The sequence below is a fragment of the Cottoperca gobio genome, chromosome 6 (genome assembly GCF_900634415.1).
Source record: "Cottoperca gobio chromosome 6, fCotGob3.1, whole genome shotgun sequence".
NCBI lineage: Eukaryota > Metazoa > Chordata > Actinopteri > Perciformes > Bovichtidae > Cottoperca > Cottoperca gobio.
This window is the reverse complement of record NC_041360.1, coordinates 8,084,963-8,109,951: the sequence shown is the minus strand read 5'-3', so window position 1 is coordinate 8,109,951 and position 24,989 is coordinate 8,084,963. Positions and strand designations below refer to the sequence as shown.

General features: G+C 42.4%; 1 protein-coding gene across 4 annotated transcripts in view; it reads right to left on the bottom strand.

Moving 5' to 3' along the window:
* The window catches only part of dyrk4 (dual-specificity tyrosine-(Y)-phosphorylation regulated kinase 4), a 35,297-nt gene extending 11,572 nt beyond the window's left edge, over positions 1 to 23,725 (bottom strand). Inside the window, exons 1-3 of one of the 4 annotated variants that reach the window (XM_029434817.1) lie at positions 23,520 to 23,725; positions 22,797 to 22,866; positions 117 to 200 (exon numbers count right to left, since the gene is read on the bottom strand). In XM_029434817.1, the coding sequence (XP_029290677.1) occupies positions 117 to 200; positions 22,797 to 22,866; positions 23,520 to 23,551 (186 nt within the window). In that variant the 5' untranslated portion in view covers positions 23,552 to 23,725. Of the gene's footprint in view, positions 1 to 116; positions 201 to 2,918; positions 3,309 to 6,280; positions 6,840 to 17,133; positions 17,249 to 22,796; positions 22,867 to 23,519 lie in introns of those variants that run through there. The other 3 variants (XM_029434819.1, XM_029434818.1, XM_029434820.1) reach the window with 3 other exon arrangements.
* Between the last annotated feature and the right edge of the window lie 1,264 nt (positions 23,726 to 24,989).

Sequence of the window (24,989 nt, the reverse complement as noted above, 5' to 3'; positions counted from 1 at the left end):
CAACTGTTGCTACATTGTGTGTGTGTGTGTGTGTGTGTGTGTGTGTGTGTGTGTGTGTGTGTGCGTGTGTGTGTGTGTGTGCGTGTGTGGAGGGGGGGGGGGGGAGTTGTTCTGACCTGTGAGCAGGCTCGGTTTATTCCAAGACGGTTTCCTTCTGCTGGGAGTCTGTGAGGGTGAGGGAAAGCCTCCGGTCGTGATGTCTGTGGAGGGATGAAAGCAATTCAAGATGAGAAAAAAACTGCGGAGATCACATGTGCACATTTTTGCGCATAACAATGTCATCTCAGATGTATGATTTAGGAATCAATTTTACACCAAAAGAGATGGATTAAAGCAGTCATAAATCATAATGATTAATAATAATACTGCTCATTGTGTTCATGCAGCCTGGACTCTCCAGTCTCTTCAGAAACAGCCTGTGGGCAGCTGAGCGAGTTTGTAGCCAGGATAGCAAAAATAATGCACTGCGATCCTAAAATAGATTACTTCTGCAAAAAACCCAGCAACAACGGCTCTCTCTCTCTCTCTCTCTCTCTCTCGTGGGTGTACACGTGCCTGCAAGCTTGTGCACACTGCAGATCCACCTCAATGTGTTAAAGGGAAGCGATAAATGTAATAAAGCAACAGAGTTCCGGATATTCTAAAAAGAGAAGTACCACACGTATTTGGAATGACTCTGCACACTTCTCTCCGACACCAAGCCAGTTTACACGTGCTTTATTAATCAGCGGGTGAGTGAGCAGCTGTTGGGCAACACCATATGGGTGAATTAAGGCTTAGCCTCATATGGGGATACGTGCTAAACTCACTCTGCCAGCCTAGCAGTCAGGGAGGGAGGGAGGGAGGGAGGGAGGGGGTGAGACAGGCCGGGTGGGGTGTTGTCCACGGGTGATGGATAGGAAACAGCTTCCCGATCTTAATCTTTCATTTAACCTCTAATTGAGAAACAAAAAAATCAGCTGTCAGGGCAGTCTCGTCCAGAGGAGGATGAGCCAATGAACTTCTTAACTTCTGAGTCTCACTGCTCACTGGATAAAAGTAAACACATCCTGCAAACACTCCCTGGCTTTGCTCCTTACATTAAAGTTGATATAATCCTTCAGTAAGACAGGCAAACAAGATACAGCCAAAGAAGGGTATCATACAACAATGCAGTCATGTTACCACCTTAGGAGCATTGTGAGTGACAGCAGGCGCCATGTAGGTCACCGTGGCAGGTTGGCTTCTAAAACATCACCTGTATAAAGTCTGCTGTAAGCCTGGCTGATGAGCAATTAGCAAGTGGAAACCCAGTGGCATCACAACATGTGCCCACGTGCCATGTGCACACGTTTCTGTATTTCTTACCTCTGTTGTTAAAACACTTTTAAAAAGTTGCACTGATGTTTCTAGAGGGCAAACATGTCAGTGTCAAAAAATGTATTATACATTAATGTTATTTTCCACTTTCACTAAGTTAAATATTTAAACCAACTTCATTTCTGTTTTTAACTAACAAATATTTATTCATTTTTAGAATTGTAACCCCCAAAAAACACACTGTTGTCAACATTTATGCCATATGCATTTACACAAAAGCTAAAAATTAAAAAGCCTAAAAGGTCCCGAGTGAATATTTACCAATGTCAGTGTCTGTGCCTACAACTCAGGTTTGCTATATATAATATATAGATCTAATATAAACAGTCAGATATAATTTCATTGCATGATACAGTAAATTGTCTTTTTCTGTGTAAACATAAATGCAGTCCATGTACACTCGGCACAAATGAAACACATGAATGTGTGCATTTGCTCTCAATGTACCAACAGGTTTAAAAGCCGTTACATAAATAGATGGAAGTGGAAACAGAAGACACGGAAATAGAAGTCAGGAGCAATGCTGACTCTGTGTGACTGTGGGTTTTTTGCTGGAGGCTCAGTAGGATCATCCCAGCTGGGCTGTGAGAGCCGACCTGGGTCCTCGGGGGTCAGTTGGTCAGCCAAGCAATAAAACAACTGATGGTAAACATCAACAAACTGTAAAAGTGTGCCCACTCACACTATCAGCTGTCAGACAGGCACAGTCATTTTCCCATGTATAATCACGCAGGCTGTTTCCTGCTGGCATCAAATGTGACAGGATGATCACTCACCAATCCATGTGTTGTGCTAGTCGGGAGGATAATTAGTTTGTCAAAGCAAACGTTCCAGTATTTCTAACTGTTGTGAAGTAAAAAAACTGAAATTCTTTTAAGATCCAAAAACAGCGAGGGTTAAATTTACAACAGTTCCCATGTAAGGTGTGAAAAATACACCAGAACATATTTAGGCTGACAGAATATGTCAGCAAAACAAACGAGGCTAAACAACGACTGAAATAGAAATGGATCAGATTTTTCATCCCAGTTTGGCATGAGGAGGAATGGGGCGAGCTACAACATATGCATTCATATGGGATCATTTATAAAAGGAGAAATGGCTATAATTCCAAAGTGAGAATCCCTTCAAATGCTCAGCATGGGCCAATAAAGATAAATGGAGAATGAACAGAAAATGGTACAGACTTATATTTTAATTTCTCGTTGTAAAAGGATACCTGTGGAGGGTTTTTCCCAAAATGGAATTAGCCTGGAACAAAGCCCTGTAACTGGGCAAAAGTCTTATTCCAGGGAAAAGCAAATATAGGAAATCTGTAAATTCACCATAGAGGAGTATTAAAGGGATACTATGGGAGATAAAGTATAAAGTATGGTTTTAACAGTATTCAAACGTTCCCATTGATTAGATAAGCAGACAAACTCCGGCAATAATAGAACTGCTTTCAAATCGACTATGAATATAAACCAAAGTGCCACAGTCAGTCATACTGTTAACCACAGGAAATAGCTATTTTACCAATCAACCAATCAATTTACTAACAAATTAAAGTGCCTCACCTTGTTATTAATTTCTGGCAACATGCTGCAGTTTCAGTGTCAGCCTTTATAGCTGTTTGGCAATCCAAACACAGAGGAGAGATTATATAATCCAAGAAAGAGTCATTGTCTCCAACTCTGTCAATCCAGCCTAAAAAACAAGACGCACTATCCAAAACTTTGGGAAGAGGACTGAATCAACACTGATGAGTACAATCCTGATGACTGATCAGATCCACTGACCCAAACCTGACGTACTCCTGGTTTTACGCGCTCGGTGTAAATGCGCTGTCGTCAGACAAGCGATTAGCGAGTGAGACAAGCTGTCGAGGGTCTCTGCGCCTTGGCGCACTACTGTTACTCTAAGGGAGCCACCTGTTCAGGTTTCTGCCGCCGACAGCTGGGGCTTTCCCGATATAGATCCTTTTTATCTGTTTGCTATCGCCCACCTACACCATGCGCTGTGACTGATGCGCTCTCCAACACCGACGCTGTGCAGAGGGTTCACACCTACGCACGTACGTCGTGGCCACACTCAATTTACAGTACCTGTTATGTATACTGCTTGCTGTCTTAAACTGAGCTCCAGAGACCCTCTGCAAAATCGTGTGGTACTGGAAATCTGATATTTCTTCCACCATGTGAAAAGATCTGACAAATTCATTCGTTTCCAGTTTAATGTATTTTAAGTGTGTTAACTATGAACAAGCAGCCAACTATCAAAGGAAAACAGAATGTAAGATGGATCACTCAAGAACATATCGTCTTTAATATTTGTCTTTTAATTTGGTCTGCATTGGAAACAAATTATAATATCAACAGATTAAGATTTTGAATAATAGGCTCACTCTTATAAATATTTTTTTAATTATAATTCCTTGCTAGATTCATTTAGATATGTTTAGTAACTGTATGGACCAGGGCTCCAAACCTGTCAATGTCAAAAAAAATAGATTGCTCTTAGACCCTAACAAAGATTTTGTGCTAAAGGTGGACAATAATAATTTCTAAATTTGCTGAAACCTAATAGCTTAAACATGCATGAACAGACCCTTTTGACCCTTGTCAAAATATATATAATATATATATTCTCAACCTGCAGGAAACATTTATTTAACTAGAATAGTCTCCTGAGATCAAAATCTATTTTCAATTTGTACAAGACCAAACATCCAGCAAAGGAAAAGAGGGAAAAAAGGGCCTGTGTCATCATCTCTTCCAAGTCGTCTCTGTTAAACTGTCTGTAAGGAACAACTTAGTTGCTTCATGCGATGAGCCCAAGACAACTAAAGGAGATATATGATGAGGTGACCGCTGTTATACAACAGTGATGGCTACTTCAGTAATGTTGGTTTGGCTTATTTGTAGCTAATGGTTGAATTCATATTCTATTGTTTCCGTATGTTACACTTTTGTTTGGCTTATTTGAAGCTAATGTACTTGCCAGATTCTTGCTGTTCGGAGTTGTATCCTCATGATTGTTTGCACTTATTGTAAGTCGCTTTGGACAAAAGCGTCAGCTAATTGAACTGTAATGTAATGTAATCAGCCTCAGGACAGGATGAGCAGCTACAGAGGAAGCTGCACCTGCCCTCCTTATTCCACTCTCCTAATCTATTCTCTTATTCCTATAAACTGCTGTTGCATTTAAGAAGTAACCCACACAATAATAACACTAAGTGACCATGAAGTTAAATCACTGGAGCTAGATCTGATATGTGTAAGGTGCTGCAAGAACTGACACACGATTTCAGGACTGTGAACGGCCCCTGCTGGTGGAGTGGCCCTTCAGGTGAATGTGGAAACAGAGGGACGACAAGAGGAGGACAGGGCACACTCTGAGAAGTGGGAGGCTCCTTTAAATCTGGCCTGATTAATACAGACAAGGGCTGCAGCAGGAGGAGAACAGACCAGACTATATATGCTGCTGAGATACAATTTTAGACATAATCACACATTACTTTGCATCTAATGGTATCGCCACACTGCAGCATGATAGGAAACATATGACAGGGAATATGATAAACCAAATGATCAAAGAACAGAAATATTTAGTTTAAAAGAATAGTTAGACATTTTGGGAAATTAATTTATTTGCTTTCATGCCAAGAGTAAGATGACCTTAATATCATTTTCATGTCTGTATGCTAAATATGAAGCTATATACACTGCTATCTTAGCTTAGCAAACAGCTAGACAGGGAGTAACAGCTAGACTGGCTCGCTAAAACTCACAGACTAACACATTATATCTAGTTGGTTTTATCTGTACAGGAACCAAAGTGTAAAAACATGACATTATGGTTTTATGAGTTATTTCTTGGCCGCTATCAGTATTTTAATGGAGTGTCTGCTGGTTCCTTGGCTAACTCATGGTGATGACAAGACTAGCAAGACTTTTTTACCTTTGGACAGAGCCAGGCTAGCTGTTTCCAGTCTTCATGTGAAGGTGAGCTATCTGGCTGTGGGCTGTAGCTTCATATTACTAATGTTAATGTTACCAGGCCATCACATGGTCGTTATCAGTTATCTACCATTTTAATGCTTCAGACATTGCAAACTGCACCTAGCCGCGTGAAGCGGTTGCAATTCCAAACACGTGATTAACGTTGTGAATTGAAACAGGTTTAGGAAACAAAACTACTTTAGGTTTAGGAGAAGATCATAGTTTGGGTTTAAGTATGTTCGTTGCGTAACTCAAATTACGCATGCAAGTTAAATATGTCACATACATCACATAAGTTAAGTGCAGCTACATACGTTGCGCAAGTAAAATTACGCTCATAACTTAAATACAAGTCAAAGTCACCTGACTTCCTCCTTTGTTCTAATAAAATTCAAAGTGGGTGTTCATATTTAGTATCAATCTTCTCATCTAACTCTCAGCAAGAAAAGATATTCCAAACTAATTCTTTAATATTGAAGCATGCAAAGAAAATTAAAAGCGCAAGTAATGTTCTAGCTCTGTTTAGGCAACACAACTAAGTAGTTCATCTACAAAATACAGTATGTGTAGTATTTAGTACAGTTTAAAATGTACATTATCAAACCGCATTCAAGTCAGCCACTGTAAACCTTGCCACAGTTCACCTAGGAGAGTCATTATGCTGTGTGCATTTTGTCACCCAGGTGACAACGCATTGGTGAGCAAAACAATGCAGATACAGTATATCTCGCCATGGCAACCAATAATGAATCAAACAAAGCATCACAGTTTTTGTCTGACACAAGCCAAAACAAGGAGGACTGTGATACCAGTGAGTGAGCGATTCTGAAAATAGAGACTAAAGTGCTCGGAACAGGAAATAAAAAACAAGAAGGAGAAAGAGTGTGGGTGGATAGAAAAATGGAACAGTTGCTTGTCTCTGCTGCCTCCAAACATACCTCAGGCTGGACCCTCCTGTTCCTGCCCCAGCAGTAGCCCTGAAAGAAGCTAAAACCACAGCAGGCAGGCGAGGTCCCGTCTTTCCACATAGCACATATCCCCCATGCTGTCACTACTAAACCCTGAAGCCCACTTCAGCCTCTAGATAACATTTCCAGCCAGAGGGGAGGAAGTTACTGAGCAGGTCAGAGATCAGGTCGACACCCTCAGGAGCAAAATTAAAGATGGTGATGATGATGCCAGGCCTGCATTTCCTCCTGCTTTTAGTCTAGAAACGGCATTGTGTTATTCCTTGACTCCATTTGACGTAATCAAATTCTTCTTGAACTTGACAGACCTTTGATGCGATTAAGTTCAGTTACACAGTCTTCTTTAGATGTGTAAAAATCCTCAAAAAATGAATGACGTGATACCGCAGAACTCTACCCTCCCTCCCCAGGTTACATTCAGGTTGTTTGAGACTTCGGTGCACCTCCGTTTTCCTGCTGCGTCAGGTTCCTCCAAACTATATTTCTTTGCTCCAGGTTACAGACAGAGTAGAGAGGCAGGCTGGATGCTTTTGCTTTGTGCTGTTGCTATAATCGGTGAGGGAGTGCTCTCGGTCTTTGCCGATGCCAGTGACGTACGGATGGGACTCAACAAGGGACCCATCCTGAGCCGGAGACACAACAGCAAGGGCCTGGCACTTTGCTTCCTGTAAAGGAGGCCTCTGGGGTGCAGGTTGGGGGACTGTGGGACATGAGAGAGAGGCATGGTAGATACAGAAACCCATCATCCTCCCAGGTGGGCTCTTCATGGGGCTGAGGAAGTCAGACAGGGAGGAGGTTCATCTCTAATGGGCCTCCCATGTGGTTCAACAGACGTCTGTCACTTTCCTCTGCTTCTCACTTGCCACCGTATCTTGGCGACACCGCCAGAGGGACTGTCAAACCCCTCCCCCTCAATCTCTGCCACTTTCCACTTGCTTTGCTGCTCCCACAAAACCCCAGCGGGATGCTACAGTCTTGCTGACAAATAGTGCGTAGGTGAAAGCTTATACCACCACACCCTGGCTGGCCCCAGCCTCCTGCCTGCTGCACACAGCAACAGGGAACTGCAGGGTCCACAGCAGGACAGAGCTCTACACTGCAGGCAGTCATGGGGAACAAAGTGTTTGTAATTACCTCAGTGTTCCTCTTTATTAATTTTTGATCATTAAATTATTTACTGGGAGGAGACTAAAAGGTGATTAAAGCAGTAGCTTTAATCACAAGGAAGTTATGAACAGTCTCAATGTAATACTCAGTGGTGGGCTGTCAGGGCCAGCAAGGCCTTCTCTGCTGGCCTAAACATCATCCTAATATAAATTTAATTTTGATATATTTTTTCCACAAATATGTATTCAATTATTCCCCATAGTCTATTCTCTTCATTTCACAGCTTTCCTCTTGCTTGTGCTGCTTCCAGCCTCAGATCGAAATTTGGAGGGCTGGCCTTTATGTTAGAGCTTTTATCCAATCATATTTCAGCCATAATGTGTTGCCAGGGTCCAAGAGATCTGCCCTTAGGCCTTCAGAGTCAGGGCGCCTGTAGCTTAAAGTGAACGGAGACAAAACTGTGGCGTTAACCAATCAGATTTCGAGTTGGGGACACTAGGGCCAGCTAGCAGGCGTACGATAACGTCAGCACATCCACGTCTTTTGATTGGATACGCACTATTGAGAGGCAGAGCTATGCAGAGCTAGCAACTGACCTTGTAGATTTCTACAAGCTGTTTTTTCAACTCACAATGGCTGAAAGAGGAGAAGAGATCGATTTGGTCGCAGATACCATTACAACGCCATTTTCGAGACAAACTTTTCAAGAAAAGCTAGATATCGTTAGAAGAGAAAGACCAACTCCGACGCTAGCGAGTCTATCCCTGTGTCCACTGCTTCTGCCGAGCGGTCATTCTCGGCCTTAAAGCGAATTAAAACTTATGGCAGAAATGCTACTGGACAGACTCGGCTTTCAGCATTAGCCTCTGTGTCTATAGAAAAGGACTTATTGGTGGAACTGAAACGCACAGATAAACTGTACAACAGAGTCATTGAAGTCTTCTTGAGGAAAGAAAGGAGGATGGATTTTGTGTTCAAATAATCAGTTGTTTTGGTGAGTAACAAGCATTTTGTTTTTTGACAAATATATAAAATGTTTGATGCTTCTGCAAGAGATGTAGAGATGTGTGTGGCGCACTGGCTCAGCTGTGCAGTAAAAGTACTCAAGGAGACTTGTTGAATTGTTTTGGTTTAACCTTTATCAAAGTGGACATTCAAGGCTAGGAATACACTTTCACCACTGTCGCAAAGATATCCTCATGAACAAATGCAAATTATTTGTTTGTTTTCTTTTATTTTCAGTGAATAGTTTATGTGTCTTTATTCTTTATCGTCACGTTTCTTAAATGAAACTGCTTTAGGTGCGACAATGCGCTGTTTAGTGAACACACTTGTTAAAGCTCACATACTTTTAGTGGACTTAATAAAACTTTGTAGACTAATCCCTTAAAAGCGCCTTTTATTTTTAAGTTTTGACCGTATCCTAGCGATCTTAAAGTTGGTAGTTTAACACTCTTAATTGTAAATGCGGATTTATTGATTGTAAATGCTTTGGAAATATTAATATAACTCTGTTGTACTTGACTATTTTAAGTTGATGCAACGCCCGGTTATACTGCGTTTCTGTCTAAATGTATAGTTTCTATAGCCATGGTGTCATAATGATGGTATTAAGAGGTGGAATAATTCAGGTAGGACATCACTGAAGGCCTAGGTGTGAAATGCACGGGCCACCACTGGTAATACTGATGCCTCGATATGACCTAAATATACAAACGAGAACATCAGCAAGAAGACTGGCTTTTTCTATATAGCTATTTTTATTTATTTATTTATCTTAATGCCTGTCATCATGTCCGATTCCCCGCGGTGTCTTTGAAAGGATTTACAGCACGCAGACCGGAAGACCCTATGTTTATATTTTCCCAGGCAAAGTTTACGAGTGAGTAGTGAATTAGCCAGGTAAAATGAATCCGGTTGAGACTTTTCTTTAGAGAATTGTATTTTTGACGTTCTATTTTGTGATATGGCTTATACTGGGGCAAGATCAGCAAAGAAAAAAAAAGGAAAAAGCATTGACCAGGAAAAAAACAACAACCTAAAAACAAAGGGACAGTGAAAGAGCACGGGCAAAAACAGTCAAACTTACTCAGTCAACAGATGTAGAGAATTGCGAGTTAGCTGTTAACGTTAGCTGAATGTGCAAAGCAAGCACAGCAAAGCTTTCTGTGATTATAAACATTATGACCAACATGCACCAGACAATCAACAGTAGGCTAGTTTGTACAAAGTTGAGAGGCTAGATGACTGAAATTAGTAAACCCCATTAAAACCTAGTAAATCTCTATTCATCATGCAAAAAGCTGGGTTTGAAAATTAAAAATTACAAAGAAGTTGCATCTTTCGTTCACTTGTTTCCAAAGAAACTGTGCACGCTAGGGATGTCACAATATCACAAATTTAATAGTTGATACCAATACCAGTTTAATTCCATGATTAAACATGACATGTCCTTTTATTGACTACAAGTATCTTACATAACTTCTGCCCCTGTACCAAAAATAAAAACTGTTCATCACCTTGTTTTGGTGACAGGAAAAATGTTGCTATTTCTGTAGCATGAAGCTTCAGGCTACTGTATTTCATTACTGCCCTGTCAGCCATTCTTAATGCTTATATGACACACAGTGGTAGCTGCGGTCTCTCTTTTCTTCCTAAACATATTTGGGTTTTGTAATTTAACTACATTTAATCCATTTCTTTATAACAAGAGTCCTTTGACTGGCGGTTGTTCTCCCTGGCTGCACTTTTTCCAGGTGTTTAAACCAACTTTAAATAATGTTGGTGGTTGGACAGACTCATTCAAAGCAGGGCCAAATGACCTCCTCTTAGATGACTATAACCCAGTGCCTTAAATTATTTTGGGCTCTGGCTAATTGCTATCAGCTACCAGAATCTGCACACTGAAGTGAGGTGCACGGCCAGCCAAAACAGACAGTATCAGAGTCTTCTTCAATTTGGTAGAGAGGAGTGTGGGTAGTTTGACCCGACTGGCAGGTGGACTCCAGCATCTGCAGTTTTAGATTAAGAGCAGGCTTCTCAGTGACAGCATGTCACCATGTGAGATATGGGTCGAGTTCACAAGTTGACACAAGCGCATACACTTAGACACACTCACAGATATACAGACAATTATAGGCTCCACTGTGGCTTACATATGGCATGGTAATGGTGCTTGGCAATAGACACTGGTCAGGAAGATTAACGAAAGGTTTTCAGGCGATGTTACCTTAGTCTTTCATCCAGTTATCTATGAATGGAAATTCAGTGGACCAAGACTTAAAGAAACACTTCCCTTTAATCTCAAAAGATATAAAGTCATGGAGGGGTCTGCTTAACCAATTGTTGAAATGGATATACTATATCAATCAAAAACTGAAACCTTGAAAATAATGTTATGGGAAGTCGAGGGTGTTTCAATCGCAAGGGGTTAAAATTTGCACAGGGGAGGATTGACTCATCTACTGTAACAATGGTAGCTGATGAACAACCAACACACAGTCAGTGTACGGTATTAAAATAACGTCCAATAAGCTGTTATTATTGCAGAGTAATTACAATCGAATCAAATTCTTAATGTTTGTCTGATTATCATCCTCATTGTCTATCAAAAGGACTGAGTGATTGTGTGTGTGTGTGTGTGTGTGTGTGTGTGTGTGTGTGTGTGTGTGTGTGTGTGTGTGTTCAAGTACATCTGTGTGTGATTGTAGTTGAAACAGCTGAAAATTAAGTGGGGCTCAGGCCAAGCTAAATCCCATCAGCCTAGTGGACAAGCTCACTCCATTGTGGTGAACAGGAGAGACAAAAAAACAAACTCCTTGATTCATCTTGTGTCCAGTAACACAAGCCAGTGTTAAATGTATCTAAGCTCTGTCTAGGTCAAAATGGGCTAATGCCTCAGCCAGAGTCCTTTAATATGTTTGCTGCGTAGCTTCACTCAGGAACATTCTGTACTGATGTAAATATACACACTGTGTGACCACTCAGTGATCATACAGTACATGTAGCTACAGTGTTAGAGCAGAGGGTGAGTTTGATGAGTTTTTGTTGTGTTTTCATTCATTCTTTCATATACAGAGTACTTGTAAGCAAACTGTGTGTAAAACAAAATACTTGTATAACTAAATTAGTAGTTTTCAATAACTGCTTCTATGCATGTACAGAAATGCAATATAACATTCATAACCATGTCTTCATTAGTGTATAATCACCTGAATCTAAAAATCGTTGTGTTTTTGTTAGCTTAGAATAAGCCCTTCATATTTTCATAGAGTGGGTCCTCTTCCAGGGAGTCATGTTGCACCATCATGTATCTACAGTAGCCCAGAAAGGACAAAACACGTCGATGTCACGTATCTTTGCAGCATAGAGGATTATGGGTCAGAATAGCCATAGAAGCATGCTGGCTTCAAAATGTGACCAGATACAGTTGGATGTGCATTCTGCATTTGACATACTATATTGGGACATACTAATTATCCGGCATACTAAATACTATGGTAGTATAGGTATTGGAACGCACCGACTGGCTCTTGAACGTGCTTTTCATGTTTTTAAGTTACCTGAAAGCCACCGTAGGAGCAGCAGCTCCAGTAAGGAACCCCAATCTTCCCTTCTCCTGGCCACATCCTCCAGCTCCAACTGGGGGATCCTGAGGCGTTCCCAGGCCAGTGAGGAGATATAATCTCTCCACCGAGTCCTGGGTCTTCCCCGGGGTCTCCTCCCAGATGGACGTGCCTGGAACACCTCCCTAGGGAGGCGCCCAGGTGGCATCCTTACTAGATGCCCGAACCACCTCAACTGGCTCCTTTCAACGTAAAGGAGTAGTGGCTCTACTCCGAGTCTCTCACGGATGGCTGAGCTTCTCACCCTATCTCTAAGGGAGACGCCAGCCACCCATCTGAGAAAACCCATTTCGGCCGCTTGTACCTGTGATCTCGTTCTTTCGGTCATGACCCAGCCTTCATGACCATAGGTGAGGGTAGGAACGAAGATCGACCGGTATATTGAGAGCTTTGCCTTCTAGCTCAGCTCTCTTTTCGTCACAACGGTGCGGTAAAGTGACTGTAATACCGCCCCCGCTGCTCCGATTCTCCGGCCAATCTCTCGCTCCATCGTCCCCTCACTCGCGAACAAGACCCCGAGGTACTTGAACTCCTTCACTTGGGGTAATGGCTCATTCCCTACCCGGAGTAGGCAATCCACCAGTTTCCTGCTGAGAGCCATGGCCTCAGATTTAGAGGTACTGATCCTCATCCCAACCGCTGCACACTCGGCTGCGAACCGATCCAGTGATTGTTGAAGGTCACAGACCGATGATGCCATAAGGACCACATCATCTGCAAAGAGCAGCGATGAGATCCTCAGGTCACCAAACTGCAACCCCTCTCCTCCATGACTACACCTTGATATCCTATCCATGAAAATCACGAACAGGATTGGTGATAAAGCGCAGCCCTGGCGGAGGCCAACATTCACTGGAAACGAGTCCGACTTACTGCCGAGTATCCGGACACAACTCTCGCTTTGGGCGTACAGGGATTGGATGGCCCTCAAAAGTGACCCCCTCACCCCATACTCCCGCAGCACCTCCCACAGTATCACCCGGGGGACCCGGTCATACACCTTCTCCAGATCCACAAAACACATGTAGACAAGGATGGGCGTACTCCCAGGCCCCCTCCAGGATCCTTGCAATGAGTAAAGAGTTGGTCTGTTGTTCCACGACCAGGACGGAATCCGCATTGTTCCTCTTCAATCAGAGGTTCGACTACCACCCGAACCCTCCTTTCCAGTACCTTGGAGTAGACTTTACCAGGGCACACACTCTCTGGTCCCCCTTTTTAAATAGGGGAACCACCACCCCGGTCTGCCAACCCCTAGGGACTGTCCCAGACTTCCACGCAATGTTGACGAGGCGTGTCAACCAAGACAGCCCCTCAACACCCAAAGCCTTCAGCATTTCTGGACGGATCTCATCAACCCCTGCGGCTTTGCCACTGTGGAGTTGTTTGACTACCTCAGTGACTTCCATCAGGGAAATTGACGATGATCCCCCATCAGCTTACAGCTCTGCCTCTACCATAGAGGATGTGTTAGTCGGATTCAGGAGTTCCTCAAAGTGCTCCTTCCACCGGCCGATAACCTTCTCAGTTGAAGTCAGCAGGGTCCCACCCTTGCTGTACACAGCTTGGATGGTTCCTCGCTTCCCCCTCCTGAGGTGCCGGATGGTTTTCCAGAAGCACCTTGGTGCCGACCGAAAGTCCTTCTCCATAGCTTCTCCGAACTTCTCCCACACCCGCTGCTTTGCCTCTGACACGGCAGAAGCTGCCGCCCTTCTAGTCCTTCGATACCCTGCAACTGTTTCCGGAGTCCTTCCGGATAACATAACCCGGAAGGACTCCTTCTTCAGTCGGACGGCTTCCCTGACCACCGGGGTCCACCACGGTGTTCGAGGGTTACCGCCCCTTGAGGCACCTAAGACCTTGAGACCACAGCTCATCACCACAGCTTCAGCAATAGAAAAGCTCAGCCAGAGGTGTGAGATAAAGATCCCCAGGACAGGGGCTTCCTCCAGACGTTCCCAGTTCACCCGCACTACCCGTTTGGGTTTACCAGGTCTGTCCAGAGTCTTCCCCCACCCCTTGATCCAACTCACCACCAGATGGTGATCAGTCGACAGCTCCGCCCCTCTCTTCACCCGAGTGTCCAAAACATGCGGCCTCAGGTCAGATGATACGATTACGAAATCGATCATTGACCTTTGGCCTAGGGTGCTCTGGTACCACGTGCACTTATGAGCATCCTTATGTTCGAACATGGTGTTTGTTATGGCCATTCCATGGCTAGCACAGAAGTCCAACAACAAACGACCGTTCGGGTTTAGATCAGGGAGGCCCTTCCTCCCAATCACGCCTCTCCAGGTGTCTCCATCGTTTCCCACGTGTGCGTTGAAGTCTCCCAGCAAGACTACGGAGTCCCCTACTGGAGCCCCCTGCAGGGCTCCATTCAGGGTCTCCAAGAAGGCCCAATACTCAGAACTGCGGTTTGGGGCACTAGGCAAAAACAACAGAGTTTTCCCCCCCATAACCCGAAGGCGTAGGGAGGCGACCCTCTCGTCCACCGGGATAAACTCCAACGTAGCGGCGCTCAGCCGGGGGCTAGTGAGTATCCCCAGCCCGGCCCGACGCCTCACACCTTGGGCAACTCTGGAGAAGAATAGAGTCCAACCCCTATCCAGGAGTACGGTTCCAGAGCCAAGACTGTGCGTGGAGGTAAGCCCCACCAGATCCAACTGGTAGCGATCCACCTCCCGCACTAGTTCCGGCTCCTTCTCCCACAGAGAGGTAACGTTCCACGTCCCCAGAGCCAGCCTCTGCTACCCGGGTCTGGTCCGTCGAGGTCCCTCACTGCCACCCGTATATATAATATAACGCTTATGTTATTTATCTATTTTATGTTTACTGCGTTGCTTTGCACATTCATCACATTCTCTCCGTTTCGTGAACACCTCCAGTCAGACACAGAGCGGAGGAAAGGAGAGGAGAGAACTACAAAGTGCAAAAAAGTAAAAAATCCAACACATTAATTATAAATGGAGCGACGTCGATCCCAACGTTCAGAAACTCGGGCGAAAATATCCGCGGTTTTTAAACGCACACAGCCTGAATCAGCAGCAGTGATGCAGATGTTAGCTCTGTTGCTACAAGCAGCCAGAGTGCAGCTCGTCTGCTGCTGGTCCAAGTCCCGACCAGAGCGGTAGTGTTTTAACATTAATTCAGATTAGTTTTATTCATGGTGTATCTTTGGAATAACATTAATGCTTTCGAGCAGTGGTGGCTGAGGGGGACGGTGCTTGTTTGTTGTTTATCAAGCAGCACTTTATCGCTCAGCAAAATAAAAATAGAAGTCTAAAAACACACAATGTTAACTTTATCCAAACGCACTCGTCCTTTCAGCTCGTGCAGTTTGGCATGTTTCCTGCTGTAATGATGCTCGAGAGCCTTTTTCATGACTGCAAGCGCGTCCTACTAGACAAACTGGCATTTTACTTCCGCAAAGAAATAATCGTTCATCCATTTCTCCTGGAACATTCCGCATCCACCTTTCTCTTAGTTACACTCGCCATGCTGCGTTCGCTGATGTCAATGACAGTTTAATATTGAAGTTTTTTTACATGACGTGACCACGTGATGACACGTCCGCTCGTGTTGTGTTCAAGGACCCTGACCTTGGCCAGGAAAAACAGTCAGTCGCCGGTTTTATTCTATATCCGACTAGATTTGGATACATTTTTTTGGAGTAGATTTTTTGCATGCGTTTATGAATTACCTCCCGGGCCGTACACACAAACGCCAAAGACACGTGAACGCCCCCCTTTCTAAAATATTGCTTCCAGCGCCAACGTTGAGAACCCCTGCACTAGACTAGACCATTCATTTGGACAAGTTATTTCCGGAAAAAAATATTATTCATTATCATAATCTGAATCTGAATCTGCTGAAAGTCAATAAGTAATACTCAATTATTGCTCCGGATTCGTGGCATAATAAGTCTTTATTTTATGTAATGTCTTTCATTTGAGCTTCTTACTGAGATCCATATCCTGGTTTTTGTCACATACACTGACATTGACTGACACTTCCTCATCATTTATAACCACTTTTGTGTATTTATCGTCATGTTTGTGTGGGGTGGATGATGGAGGTTGACCTACTACATATTTGTGTTAACTGTGCCGGCCGGTCGATACCACCTACATACAGAGTACACATAATCCTCTTGTGCTTCATAATACATGACACATCACTTCATGAACTGTAATAACCACAGACAGACATACAAGAGCTTCCTGTCTATATTCTTTATCAGACAGAGACCCAGGCTGTCACTAAAGAATTGCCAGAATTAGGCCACAGGCCACGTTTCCTGGTCTTTTTTTGCAGATTATTGGACTGCGGTGGATTATAAACAATAGCCTGTTCCCATTTCCTCAACTGTGAGTCTGAAATATTAATCCCTCATTGTTGAGGCTAATCTAAAATACAGCCAAATCGAATCCTGTTCCCCAATGCTGGAACAAATTGATGACATTTAATAACGTTTTCTTGTCATCTTGTGCATGTCAGCAAAAACAAATCTCTTTCACGCAGCCATACTGTATTTATAGTGCTGTCCTCAAATCAGTTATTACTCAAGAAACTATTTTCCTATTTCCCCATCTCTCCACCCACATAGAGATGTAGCCTAAAAAGAAACATTATACAGCGTTTTCTTTTACCCTTATCCTGATTGACTTTTTTTTGCAAAGCAATTAACTAATACAAAGGGAGGTTATTCTGTGAGTATGACCCTGGAATTAAACATTGGAAATGAGAGAATGCAGGTAAAGTGATGGCATTACGGTGTCAGGTAGAGTGGCTGATATAAGAAAAGTCTTTACTTCCTAAAATTCTTTTGTATAAGGATTAGGAAAAAGAAACACAGAGATCTAAACCTTTGGTACGTGGACATGGAATTCTTACTTTCATTATGTCCTTTCTTTTCAAATCCCAAGAGAAAATATTTAAAATAAATACTCAATACACAAGCAGGTTAACAGGTAGGAAGCTTCTTCAACTGCTCCCAATACAACCTCTACCTAAAACAACATCTTCTATCCTTTCAGAGCAACACAATCCGTTTCTATCCAATTTGCTGAGCTATGGAAGTCTTACCTCATTAATCGTTCTCTCATCCAAGATCTGCTGCTTCTCATCCCTAGAACGAGACCTGACCCAGGGCCCCATGTCTGGCAGAACCTTACTGTTATTTCAATAAAGCCGATCCGAATAAATCATTGGCCCACTTGCGAGACAGCTGAGGCGGGTGTGGTGTAAAACTTGCACAGGTGCATGTGTGTGTATGAGATTTCTAAAAACCTGGGAGTTTACCTACGAAATCAAAATGTCTGCATCACAGGTTTCAGTGCTACATGTGTGTACAACACTGCAGGCTTCAGCCCCTATCATGTGCAGTGCGGGCGTTGACTTGAATGCCACAGACTCTGCCCTCTGCCAGGACTGAGAACCCGAGGATGGAGGAGGTGCACTCGTGCAGCCAGGCCTGTGAGTGATGATGGATTGGCATTTCTGGGGCCACACAACTTGTCCTCAAATGACTGCGATGTTACCCCCAATGAATCCAAACTTCTGGGCAACCCTTTTTCCATTTTTAACTTTCCAAGAATTTGTCCCCTCTCTTTTTACTTTCTTCGAATCTTCCTGCCATTGCTAAAACCAGCTAAGTAACGGCACGTCACTGCTTGTATCCCACCATAGAGGTGAGCTTAATTTGTCACCTAGGTAAGATGAGCGTTGTCCGCCCTTCTTTTGACCCCATAATCGCCAACTTTCCTGTCACCTTCCACGCCAACCTCGCAAGGTGATCCGCTTTTGTCGCCATCTGGATACAAAAGGCCCTGTGTCCGTGCTAGACTGACACAGACGATACACTGCCTTCAAACTGTAACAATTAGCGCAAATTGCGGGATTTAATCTAATGACACGTTTGGCAGACGTGGACAATGAGGACTGACACACTTGTTGTCTTTGGGTGCCAGATACAAGAGGATATACTGTTCCATGCAGTGCCTTCAAAACACAGTGGACAGATGGCGATCCCGTCTTAGATTCTAAAGGCTTTATTATCCAAGGCTCAGGTGTTATCTTCCAAGCTGGTATTCAGGCCTTTCTCATTCAACAGATGCTGCAGGTATATACACTCTGGCCTGTGAGCCCAACACAGGCATGACTACACTGTTAATTCAGATTATTGTGATCACAATTATCTTTTAATGAATGTAGGTGAAATTATTTTAGAATAATTTTTAAACCACTTAGTATAACACACTTTGAACACCACACGGATGTAAAATGTAAAGTCCCAAAAAATTTTATATAATAGAATATTACCAGTGGGAACTAAAATAGATATAAAATATAATTACATAAGGTAATACAATCACAGTAAATATTTAATCAAAGTGCTTCTGGATGTGATTAATCTACAATTGACTGGTAGCTGGAAAACATTTATTTTTTCTGAACCATATAAATCTCAAAGGGCTCATTTTATTTATGCAATTATTGTTGCTGGTATTACTGGTATTTTTAGGTGAAGCATTTGCTGGTTTAGACACAGTGGTGGTAATATATGACCCCAAAATAAAATGTGAAAATGATATTATTATGTAAGAAGGAATCAGTGAGCCTAACAAAGTAACAACAACAACAACCAATCCTCTTATATAACGATATTTTAGATGAGACCTCACACATTATTACACAACAGTGCTCCAGAGCCTATGGAGATGGAAGGAGAGGGTGCAACGGGGGAGGACGTTGGCATACCCTGCTTAGCAGCGCTGCATTGCATGACTCACTGTTAAAGGAAAACAGACGCTACATGCAACCAAGCCTGGTACTCATTAACAAAATCCCTGGGTGACTGTTTACCTAGCATTCTTTGGTAAATCCAATTAATGTTTATCAGACTTGAGGTCCAGCTGTCCTCTCCATGGTGACAATGGTGAGCACCTCCTCACCATGGACATCTGCAGCTGTGCAGCAGCACAAGTGGGCTCAGCCTTGACAGTACAAAGCCACAGCTTCACATCCCTGTGTGGACCAGTGGGAAGGATAGTAGTCATCCAGCAGAGAGGATGCTGCTATCTATTACGCTGATACATGAAGATTCACATGTTGAAAAGCACGGGCCATGTGACGGCCCTGACAACAAGCCAGGGGCCTTTCTGTTGGTACACATGAATGCTTGCAAACACGGACTCAACTGCACACAGGACAACACAATCGTATGCAAACACATGCAGCAGTAGAAGTAAAGTGGAGAGGTGAATAGAAAGGTGGCATCATATTGGTTATAATATGATTCATACACAGCGTGTGGCAGTGTGAACCCTGTGCTTGGTGACACTGATATCAGTATGTAATTCGGCAGAGGTGAGCCCTCTCTCTCTAAATGGCCGCCTTTAATTCAGAGGGTCCGGTGTCAACAAAGGACAAAGCTGTGATGAGAAACCCTATCAGGGACAGAGTTCATCAGAATAATGGGGAGGCACACTCCCGGGCTGGACCCGGTGCATGTGTCTGCCCTGATAAACAATACTTCAGAGTAAAGGTTCTCAACCTTTTTGTAACTTAAGCCCCACTTCTGATTGTTAAAAAAGTTTAGAGGACCACCTTCCCAAATAAATGGAGGAAGAAAATTACCAAAATGTATATTCTGCTGACCCTCACCCATCACTGCCTGACATTCTGAATCCAAATGTTATGTATTCAGAGTCATATTTCCTCACCACACACATTGGAGATTATACTGTCGCAACGTTGTCAACTCCCACATCACCTTTTTTTTTCAAAAACCGATCATTTTTTGTCCCCTTCATCCAAGGGAACTTGCTAGCTAACGGTGGCGTTTGTCTCTAGCTGATGATGACATGATGACGTGGTGATATTCAAATGCAACTGCCCATTGAAATTATTATTATAATTTTTTGAGATTTTGGATTTATGTGAATTATTGAGCAAATTTAGATAAACAATAACTACTTGCTTTATAACATAAAAAATGTTTTTAAATCTAACTATTTTGGCACTTCCTCCACGGCACTGAGGCTCACCAGTGAAAAAAACTGCTCTAAAGCAGGTCATGAAGTGGAGAATAAATAATCAAGGTCATGTTCTCACAGAGTGTATTAACATTGTTTTTATATAGAGCTGCAAGTAGAGCTCAATTAATAGACTAGTCGATCGACAGAAAATGAATCTGCACCTGTTTTCGTTTGTCATTTTTTAAGCAAAAACACCGTTCTCAAGTTTCAGTTTCTGCAGTTGAACTGATGAGCTGTGTTTTCTATTTTACATCATTGTTAACTGAATATCTTTGAAGTTTTGGCTGTCGGAGACAAACAACTGTGACAGACATTTTCCACTATTTACTAACATTTTACAGACCACATTATTAATAAATTAACAGAAAATAACCAGCAGATGAAAAGAATCCTGAAATTAGGGCATACTAAAATCCCTAGACAGAAAGTGTAATCCGGCATATACGGTACCACGTCAGTGCTGCAGACCCACTACAGTGTTAGTATTTTCGCATAAATCTTCAAGATTAGCAGTGTATAATTGTGGTCATAACGCTACTCGTGACCCAGAGAAACGGTTCTTTAGATTTCCTACAATCATCAAAAACAACGATCCACAAAAGAGGGATGAATTACTGTCTACCGAACGCCGTAAACTGGTTTGGCAAAATAACTTGTGAGGATTTAACAGAAGAAAAAGCACAATTCACCCGTGTGTGTGGCGTCCACTTTATATCTGGTAAGAGCTCATGCTAAAGCTATGTTTTCAATGTTTACGTTAAACATTTGTGCTTATGATATACCCGAACACTGTAAGACCTTACTTCTCCATATCGCTGGCTGGTAAATAAGACACTTTCTTTACATGTGCTGGCAGCCATTTGCTCTTTTCTTTGTGCATGTTTTTGTTTGGCTTATTCTTGAGACTACTTCACTTGCGAAAAGCAAAGCACCAATGTGAGAACATGCTTTGCTTAATCCAGCCATACAATCACAGTGTGCGAGGATAACATCGCCGCTCTTCTCACTCACATACCACGGCTTGAGCGGTGTATCTCGAGCTCTCTGAGAGTGATTTACACGGGCATGGACGAGCACCCTGTCATCTTTCACTGGTTTGGTAAGAAGACTACCAACCCAGCCAGAAACAAAGACATTATAAGCATCTAAGCTCTTGTATGCCTTCCTTTGTGTATTGGTTGCCCACGACGTTTGTAGCACAAGGTAGTTCACAATATCTGGATATTCAATCGGCGGTAATGAATCTAAATCCTCAATATAATCCGACGGCTTTAGCGTGTACGGGTCACGGCCGCAAATTTGGACTTTTTCCTCCAGAGAGTCAAAACACTTTGAAGAAGTCGGAGTTGTATTGCTGTTTGCTTTAGACGCCATTGTTGATTTGTATATCATCCAACATGGCGTCGCACCCATACGTCACACAGTTTTGTCACGTGTTTGCACACTATCTATAGCAGTGTTTCCTCTACCACAGTCTTGACAGGGCGCAGTCCCGCCAACGGAGCCCAGCTCCCAGCCTGAAATTCAAGGTGTTTTTTTTTTTCCTCGAATAAAAAAGATATATTAGATTTTTTTATTCACAACTCACTTTTCACATTGACAGGTCTCTTTCATTAAATAAACTAAACGCTTATGCTATTGATCTAATTTATGTGCACGTTTCAGTTTGTACTGTCTACTTTGCGCATTCATATTCTCTCCTTCTCTCCGTTTTGCGAAGGGCGGGGCTTCGTAGCTGACACACACACACGTGCGCACACACCTACAGAGCGGAGGAGAGGAGAGAACTAAATAGAAACCGCGCCACGCACGCGCACGCAATCTCCCCACGCCACGCACGCACACTTTTTATTTTGAATTGAGTAGAGCTTGGATTGGATTCTATGTTTTACTGACAAGGGCCATGATGCATATTACTGCTGACTGACACACACACACACACACACACAGACACAGACACACACTATATATATATATATATATATATATATATATATATCTTATCTACATTGTGTTTCCCCCTTTTTCATGTACTTCCTTATCAAACCGTCTGTTATAAATAGAGCCTGACTTGAGCGCAGGTAGCTTCAGAGTGGGACGACCAGCACGGTCCTGTCCGATGTTCCATATCAAAAGGGATTTTGTCGTTTCTGCTTCACTGGCTTGTCCGCCCTCATGGCTAAGATGTCCAAACTGTATTCAAAGTTTAATCAACAGTAAGTAGAAAAGTGTCCTACAGGAGCTCAGTGATGGAGATCCGAGGGGCTTTGTAACAATGAAGGGGTGAATCGTTCCAGAGCTGAAGTTGTATAACTCTCTAGGAAAAAGAGACGATGGGGCTAACCCAGGTGATGTCAGTGCAGAAGACCTCCGATATGTATAGTGCCTTATAATGCCTCAGGGTTGGGTAGTTTTGCTCTTGCCAAAAGGAACAGGGCACCTCTCTCGGATGGTTCAGTGGTTCAAGCCAAGAACATCATAAACTAGAGTATGTTCCCTAATAAATCACTTCTGCTGAGTGCACATAATCACACAAATAACATTTGTTTAATGGCCTGCAGATCAACACAGGGTGTATGGTTGCTTGGAGGCACTCAGAAACATTGCCACCACTATAATCAATAGTATAGTAAGCGGTCAGGCTGGCAAGAAAAAAACTAAACACAAACACATTATACATTTATCAAGAATTAATAGCTATCCTCATACCTTGATCAGCAGCGGAAAGGTGCCTTTTCTCTCCTTTAATAGCTTTTCCAGCTTATTTTTGGAGCCAATTCTGTCCAAAGAGAAACATCTTAGTTTAATATGACTAAGGAATATTGTATACAATTATAAATGAAAACTTATTAAATCAAATGAAATTATTCAGTGATGACTAAACGTATTGCATCATTGTCCCAAACAATACATCCCTTGTACAAAGCAGTGAATGTTGTCCGTGCTGCCCTTGACTGAGATTAGAAGCATATTACAAAACACAATGTTTAGATCACATTAATTTGTTAAGAAAACTGTTTTCTTTTATAGAAAGTCACAATTGTAAGATTAAGAGCATATTTCCATTGGTGCAGCCTTTTGCATAAACTACACTGACACCTTCTGGGCACATGTTTGTTTTGTCTTATATAAAACACATTGAGCTCCCCTGCCTGTTTTATGGAGGTGTCAAGTCAGTCGGACAGTTTCCGGTGCTAAACTACCAATGTGGTTAAGTTTCTCACTAAATAACTTTTGTGAACGGTACCTGACAGAAAATAAACACATCGAAGGCTACAAAAATGTGACTAACTCTTTAAATATATAGGCAACTAGGACAAACGGATATTATACTGAAAACTAGAGAACATTCAATGATATTGTGTGAAACATAAATAAACTACGAAAGTTTTAATGATTGTCCACAAACTAACAGAAGAATATCGCACTAACCTTTTCTCTGATGATTTGTTCGGCGCGCTCATGGTGAAATAAATCAACAAGGTGGCAGTGATGAGGCGGTCATGCACGACATGCCCAATAGTTTGTTTGAAGTCTCCGACCCGGTGCTAACACACAGATGAGAGCCTGTGTGCTGCGGAGCGTTACCACCGCCGGCCTATCCAAATCACAAGGGCTGTTATACTCGACACACTAAGTCCTCACTGACTATTTGATTATCCTTTTTTTCCTTCTCTCTGACGCAGCTTTTAGGCAGGTGCTTGCGTGCGTGCTTGCGCGCGCGTGAGTATGAGAGAGGGGAGAGGGAGGGAGAGAGCGCGAGACAAAATGAGAGACAGACACCCACTGGGCTATACATTTTCTACATACTGTAGGTGTAGCATTGCATTAACAATAATTAGCATAAGCATTTCCTGGCTGTACAAAGTTTAGTTTTACATCTGGAAAGCAAACTTCTAGACATAGATGCTTAGAAATATAAAAGTTGTTCTCTTAAAAAGCCAAAGTTAATATGTTAAAAAACAATTCATGTAGATATTAACATAACAATTGTTGCCATTTTTTTCTTTTTCTTTTTAAATGTATGTCCTATAGCCTAATGCACCAGGAGAAAGTTAGAGATACAAATTAAGGAAATGGGATGGATGTTGCTTGTCACATCTTTCTGTGTTAATTTATCTGATAGATTTAAAGCCTATGTATGTATAATGTAAAAATGTATATACATAAAAAAGACCTGCAAATACAATGTTTTATTTTTTGTTCTCTCTGTCTGTCTCTGATTTGTGGAAAACCCTAAGGATTAGATGAGAAAGCACTCAGCTAAACACCTGTAATGGATACAGTGTGCATCTTTTATGAGGGGTTTGTCTGTATTGTGAAAAAAAACTCTGCTTTTCCCCCGAAAAGTCCAAACAAAGGTCTCCTACTGACTCAGAGGAACTACAAAGACTACTGAGACCTAACTTATCATCTCCAAATGAGCTATACAGTCTACTGCAAGTTTTCATGTTGCATTCACAAACTCATAGTAGTAATCCAAGACAACCTAAACCTTTTGTTTTATCTATAGATCTTTTCACAGCAGACACTTTGACTTTTCACAGTAAGAAAGGCACAGGTGTTTAACATAACAATGAAACTGAATCAGCTTAATAGAATTCTACCAATCATTAATTTGCATGTGCGTTTCCTACTGTGACATGTCTTTTGTGAGAAAGGTCTATAAATGTAACAAATCTCAGTCTGACATTAACCACAACTGTGGCTCCTTGTCCAGTAGGAAGACAGAGGTCACTATACTTTGGACTCAGATGTTTTGTTTACGCCAAATTCTGGGATGCTGCATTTATGATTTATGATCATGTACATGTATCTGTATCTGTACTGTATCCATTCATATATATACTAATAATAGTAATGATAATAACACATTTCATATGTAGAGCATTACTCTAGATA